Source organism: Phaethon lepturus, unplaced genomic scaffold, assembly GCF_000687285.1.
Source record: "Phaethon lepturus isolate BGI_N335 unplaced genomic scaffold, ASM68728v1 scaffold20143, whole genome shotgun sequence".
In the NCBI taxonomy this organism is placed as follows: domain Eukaryota; kingdom Metazoa; phylum Chordata; class Aves; order Phaethontiformes; family Phaethontidae; genus Phaethon; species Phaethon lepturus.
In genome coordinates, this window is record NW_010528634.1 from 1 (window position 1) to 6,865 (window position 6,865).

Consider the following 6,865-nt stretch of genomic DNA (forward strand, 5'->3'; position numbering starts at 1 on the left):
CACCAACAACCAGAGAGACACACGCGAGAGAAGCTGCCTTCAGATACTTGAGGACAAACAGGAGAGAGTTATTTCTCACCACCATCAGGTAAATGAATTACGGCATGAGCCTTGTGAGAGAACCCCCTGTTATCCCTCAGAAGACCAAGCTTGTAGAAGCTACAGAGTTTTACGTAAGAAAGAAGTACATGAGCCAAACATATGCCGGACACATGAGGATGGAGGCCTAAGGCAGGAGAGGAACCTCTACCAAACCGTGGAGGTGGATAACAGAGACCTTTGCCTCCCGGGAGAATCGGCATCCGTCACCGACTTGAGAGTCCGCTATATCCCCGCTGAGCCTAATGAACAGCTAGAGGTGCGGGTCATCCCTGAGTCCTGCAAGCCCGAGACCATTGCGTACTTGATCCACGTGATCCAGAATTTGAACGATCCTGACGCTACCACCTATGAGATCGTCTGCCACCAGCCCCATGACCTGGGGCAGCCTGTCTACGTGAAGAAGTGCTACGTGTCACCCCAGCCGCCAGTAGTCCCGTGTGACAGGAGCAACCACCCAGAGCCACAACCCCAAAGGGATGAGCGAGAAACAGGGGAGCCCAAACCACTGCGGCAAGGGGGTACACCACCTTCTACCTCCCAGGAAAACACAGGGGATCTCAATGAGCCACAGAAAAGTTCTGAAACAGTGAAGGAAGGGGCTCACCTGGCTTCCACCTCCAAGCCATGTGGTGTTAAGGGTCATCCTCTCCAGGCAAAGACCAAGGAGGACAGGAGGGACGGCCAGTGCCCCAGGATGCCTGACGTGGAAGAGAAGGAGCATCACCCCAAAGGAGATGGATCAAAATCTTCCAGGGAGAAGGTACCGTGGGAGCCTGAATCCAGATGCCAGGTGAGGGAGTGTGAGGACAGGGAGGCCACGAGCTGCCCACCTCTGCCCCGGGCTCTGGAGCCACAGGAAGCTTGCGAGCCAGGCCAGCAAGCCACCAAAGAGAGCCGTCGCCAGCCGCCCCAGAGAGATGAAGCCAGCTGCTGCCACGAGGACGCAGAGCTTCTCCCGCCAAAGACCCACCAGCCATGGGAGAAGAAGAGCAAGAGGAGCCCCCAGCAAGTGAGCGATGCCCAGCCCCAACGGGAGGAGGAACCACGTCTTTGCACCAAGCAGAGCCAGGGCCCACCCGGTCACCCGGTCCCGCAGGAGGCACCGGGCTGTCCTGCCAGGGATGAAGCCAAGGCATCTTAAGGAGAAGTCCTCTCCCTGGAGCTGGTGGGGCTTCTCCAAGTCTCCTTGAGGATCACTTCTGCTCTCTGCTTTCAGCTTAGGACGTTACCGTGAGGTGGCACAGAAGTGTTCGGCACACAAGGATTAACGGGGTGCTCTGTGAGGGTGTCCAGTGGGTTTGGGGTTTTTCCATCTAAGAAATCCTCAGCAGATAGTTACCCCAGGGTCTGCAGCTTCTGCCTTCCTGCATTATGTCTATCCACTTAATGCAGTATTTAGCCACTTTTCTGCTCTAATTGGATTCCTTGGGTCTCTCTGTCCTTTATGTCCCTGTCAACTCTTCTACCCTGTGGCATGACTTGCTCTGCATCTCACTGCACTCACGTCTCCCTGGGCCTGTGACTGGCTCTCCTGTTAGCTTCTGCTGTGCAATGCAAAAAAAAAAAAAATTTTTAAATTCCAGTAGCTCAATCATTCTGAAGCCTGAAAATCCTCGAGGCTGGGGAAAAAAAAAAACCACTGTTGTAGAATCAGTGCTCTTGGTTACACCCTTCTGCTCCCCTAAGAGCTGAGCAGAATCCCAGCTCCAGCCTCACGGAGCCTTTGAAGCAGTTGAGTTTGTGCTGTGGTTACTACAGGGTAATGGTGGCGGGCGGGGGGGGGTCTCTCTTCTTCACACTGATGTATTGCATGAAAAATCAGAATAAATAGCTGATGACCGCACTGATTGCTGCCATCCTTCATCATTGCACCTAATTTCTACAAGGGCCTCAGCCAGGTCAGGGGTCTCCCAGTTCAGGTCACACATTCCTCCTAATCCCAGGCACTTAATCCAGACAGACGCTGGCTGAAAATCCCACCAAATGCCCCCTACTACATGTCTCGGAGTTCACATACGTCTCCAACTCTGGCCCCCACTACTGATGTACATGATTTCAGGAGCTCCCCTCGCAGCCCACGCGCGCTGTGGTCGCACGCCCGCGTGGGGACACGCAGATGTGCCTGTGCCACCCAGACACACATTTTCATAGCCACACGCATCCGTCTGCCCCGTACCTGGGACCACTCCTGGATCCTTGGGCAGGAGAGAGGCAGCAACACAGCCCAAAAAAACGTGCTCGATCTCTCTTGTGGTGCACAAGGCTGGAGATTGAGACGTCCATGACCCTCCCTGGAGAAAACCAGATTTTATTTCACTTTTCTTCCCCTTGAGCGAGAGAGAACCAATTCCCTCAGCAGCAGATGGAGCTGCAATTCCGCAAGAAGCCAGAGAGAGAAGCGAGGACAACCCCAGCACCATCTGTGTCTTGCTCTCAAAACGCAACCGTAGCCCACTGGCCAGAAGCGGGGCCGGCCAGGAGGAACAAGGGCATCTCAGGTCCACCACAGCCTGATGTAGCCTCAGGACGCGGCGCCCAGGGCTTCTCGCTCACCTCGCCCCCGGCCACCATCCCGTGATGGTTTGAACCTGGTGCCAGAGGGACTCGGAAGGGTCCGTCCCAGCCGGGGCAGGCACGGGGCGATGCTCTCGGCGATGCCCCCTTCGTGCACGTGGCAGCCGCACGTCTCGGTGGCAAACGGACGGCGGCACAGATGGTCCGTCTGCCAAGAGGGCCAAAGCCTTGACTGCAAACACACGCAGCAGCAAGAAACCAAAACCTCCTGAAATCGCCCACTGCAGCCAGGACGGGGCCGAGCCACGACCTCCTCCGGGATTTGCTCTTGCAAAGGGGGAAATAACACTTGCCCCTCTGACCAGCTCCCATTTTACTCTTAAGGCAGCACAAAGAGGGGTTTGCAAAAATGCGGGTGGCAACGCAAAATGCAAGAAGAGCAGCAGGTTTCCTGCCCTCAGCTCCCAGGTTTGGAAAATCCTTTTGATTTATGTGGACTCAGCTGTTTCCAGTTCGGGAGGGGCTGGAGGGAGGGCAGTACTTTTTCCCTAACACATAGGGAAAAAGGAGAGTTTCGGGGCAGGAAAGGAAAATATATTGGGGACAGTTGCCCCCCCGATTTACGGCTTCCCCTTCTCCTGCTCTACGGCTGACTCAGCGTTTCCAGCAGGATTTCCCGAAGAGCCTCATCCCTGGAAGCTGTCCCAGATCCCAGAGCACATCCCGGCTCCCGCAGCCTGCGTGACCCCGACGTCCCCACTCCAGACTCCCCCCAAAGCTTTTGGGGCAACGCAGCACCGCCCGGGGCTCGAGGCACAGGGAAATCCGGCCCTGGGCGGGCGATTTCGCAAAGGCGTGGAGACGGGTGCCATAACCACGGGATGGCTTGTGCAAACATGGGTAAACACCAGGTCTCCGAGCAGCTTCCCTGGCTCCCGGTGGATGGGGAGCGGCCGGGAATCGCAGCCCCACGCGCTGGTTTCGGAGCGGCAGAACCCCACAGCCCCCACCCTCCCTCCTCTGAGCTATTTGGGCACATCACTGGCCTTTCCGGGTGCCTTTTGGGTGTCTCCCTGTGTTCAGCCCTCCAGGGACTCTCACTCGGCAGCGGCACCGGGGCGGCCAGCCCCAGTGAGGAGCTCAAACCAGCACCGCTGGGGCCAAATCCCGACTGCAGCCAGCTCCCAGCACAGCAACCCAACCCCACGGGGCTGCCTTCCGACCTCAAACCAGCACCGCTGGGCCCAAACCCCGACTGCAGCCAGCTCCCAGCACAGCAACCCAACCCCACGGGGCTGCCTTCCCCCTCTTTTTACAACGTGAGGGGGCTGCGAGGTGTTGCCAGCAACGCTCAGCAGGTGAGGCGGGGCAGGGTGGAAGAGGACAGGCAGCCCCCAGGGGTGGGCGGGTCGGCAGGAGATCGCTGCCGGCTCACCTACACCTGATCTGCCTTTGCCGGCCTCGTTAGAAAAGCCGGGGAAGGCCAAATCTCCCCATAGCAAGAGGAAACACTGAGGAGCGGCAGCTCTGGGGGTGCTTAGCCCTGACCCTGGGGAAGAAATGAAGGGAGCCATAAGGGGACGAGTGGCAAAGGACCGAGGGGAGAAAACAGGCGAGGAGGAGGAAATGGAAGTGTAACTGCAAAGAATAAAACTCGGGAGGGAGAGGGACGGAAAGGCTAGAGGAGGGGCCCGGCACATTCCCGAGCCTGAGCTGGGGACCGCAGGCACGTCCAGATCTGCCGTTAGAGCTGACGCTTGCCCAAGGGGCTGAGTCAGGGCTGGGCGCTGGCTGCACCGGGAAGGGCGGTGGTCCATAACCGCCCCGGCTCCTGCTTTGCCACATCGCACCGCGGCCGTGCCAAGGACAGAGCCCCCTCTCGCAGCCCAGCCATGGTGAGTGAGCCGGGACCCTGGGACGGGTGGGGAGAGGCGGCTCCGAGAGGGCAATGGTGGAGGAGCTTTTCCCGCAAGCGGCCCCAGAGCCGAAGGCGAGACACACTTTGGCACGGGAAAGAGGAGACGGTGCCAAGGGCTGAGCTACAACTCTGCTGGGGAGGGAGCCTGGGCACAGCACGAGGGTGTAGAGCCAGAGAGGGAGCGCAGAGGGTCCCTGCAAATGGCGGGGACTAAGGGGGGGCAGGTGTGGTGTTCCCCACCACCCCCTCCCCTCTCTTCCTTTTTCCTACTGATGCTTCTGCTGCCCGTCACCAAACTCGGGGCTGCAGCGCTACCTCCACTGTCCTCTCCACCCCCAGTACCAGGCTAGAGGTGCCGAGGAGCCAAGAGCAGAAAACTTGCGGCTGAGGGCGGAAACAACTCGGCTCCTCTCACATTAACCAAAAAAGGCTGAATCCAGCCACAGGCAGGGCAGGATGCGGCAGGGAGTCCCGCGGGTGCTGTGTGTAGGCAGGGAAGGGCAGACTCCTCCCAGCTCTCCCCACATTGCCCTTCCCCTAAGCCAGGAGCCATGGGGAAGGGGGAAAAGCCCCACATCCTCCCCCCTCTCCCTGCCCTTGCCCTGTCTATCCCCACGGGGGAAGCACACAGGCCAGCCCAGCTCGTCCCTGCCCGGAGGCAGGAGTTTGGGGAGCCAATTCCACTCGCATTTTTCTCTCATGACGCAGAGTTTCTCCTCTGTCCAGACAGGGCAGGGGGAGGGAAAGGGGGAGACAGGCTTATCTTCCCAGAAAAGCAGCTCCAGCCAAGCCATTCTGGAGAGCATGGAAAAAAACTAGCACGTCACTGTGGTTGCAGCGCAAGCTGTTCCCAGTCCAGGACACTCCTCCGGTGGGAACTCACATCTCCCCAAGGGATTTTTCCATGAACCACTCCCCAGCTCTCTGGGTCCTTCCCGCACCACAGCGCTGTGCCAAGGCACCAGAGAAATTAATACCAAAGAAAAATGCAGCTGGACAGGTTGGGCATAGGAGACTCGGCACTGAAAGCAATTGCAGGAGGCCCCCCCTCAGCCCAGCCCTCCTCCAGAAAGAGTCAGGTTGCTCTTCCGCGAGGCCAGAGCTCCCTGCAACGCCCGCCTGAACCTGCTTTTGCTCCCGCAGCCCACGGAGACGGAACGCTGCATCGAGTCCCTGCTGGCTGTCTTCCAGCGCTACGCCGGGCGGGAAGGGGACAGCTGCACGCTCTCCAAGAGGGAGTTCCTGGCCTTCATGAACACCGAACTGGCTGCCTTCACAAAGGTGAGCAAAATCCGGGAGAGGCTCCCGTGGCAGGCACTTCAGCCCCCAGGACAGCAGTTAAAGCCTCTGACCCCACAAGCACCAGGGGGTGGGCAATGAGAAGAGCTCGCTCTCGCCAGAAGCGAGAGCGTGGCCTGACGAGAGTTGACCTGACTGAATTCTGCCTCCTCCTGCTAATCCCTCTCCGGTGGTGAGGAATTCGACAGCTGCAGCTCCGTACCTGGGGCAGGGGTTTCAGCGAGGGGCACCTTCGCCTCGAGGCAGAGATCAATTCCCGTCTCTTTGGCCTTTTGCAGAATCAGAAGGACCCGGGTGTTGTGGACAGGATGATGAAGAAACTCGATTTGAATAGTGATGGCCAGCTAGACTTCCAGGAGTTCCTGAACCTCATCGGGGGCATCGCGGTGGCCTGCCACAACAGCCTGGTTGTTAAGGCCCCTTCCCCCTAGCCCTGGCTGCTGCGTCTCCTCCACCACTATGAACATTCCTTAAACCCATGCAAAGCTGGAAGCAGTGCCCTTAAGATGGGGACACGCCCATTCCTCATTTTTATGTATAAAATAAAAGGTTTAAAATCCTAGTGTAAGGCATGGTTTTATTTCAGTATCATGAGTTAGGAGAAAGCACTAGGAAAGTAGTCCAGTCACGAGGGAGCGGGATCTCTAGCTCCTACCCTCTGGTTCTCCCCTGATGCAAGAACATGCCTGTTCTGATCCTTGTCACTGCTGGAAACTACAACCTGCCTGGCTCTGGGCATCCTCAGCCTTTAAAGCACCAGGGGGAAAGGTAATACTAAAGGGTGCAACTACACAAGACAAATGCAAAGCCAGGAGCATTACCAATAAGATTAATTTGAGCACTGGCAACAGCAATTACACACTAATAATTAGCAAAAGCAGCCCCTGCTGGCATGATGTATTATTTCAGGACTACAGCCTCCATTTTCTGCAAACTTCAAAACCCTCTAAGGTGGTAACTTAAGAGTGCAAAAGAGGAAGTGGGGAGAAGGTGAAAAGAGGAAATTAAATCTAATCTCTCTTCTATGTCAGT

The 6,865-nt window shown here is 57.5% G+C and overlaps 1 protein-coding gene across 1 annotated transcript; it reads left to right on the forward strand.

Annotated features, from left to right (window-relative positions):
- Positions 1 to 140: 140 nt before the first annotated feature.
- LOC104615876 lies at positions 141 to 6,264 on the forward strand (the record flags this gene model as incomplete). The annotated part of the gene is made up of 4 exons (XM_010283735.1): positions 141 to 1,111; positions 3,708 to 3,974; positions 5,678 to 5,815; positions 6,112 to 6,264. Coding segments are annotated over 4 exons (1,529 nt in total), but the record flags the coding sequence as incomplete, so codon positions are not given.
- Between the last annotated feature and the right edge of the window lie 601 nt (positions 6,265 to 6,865).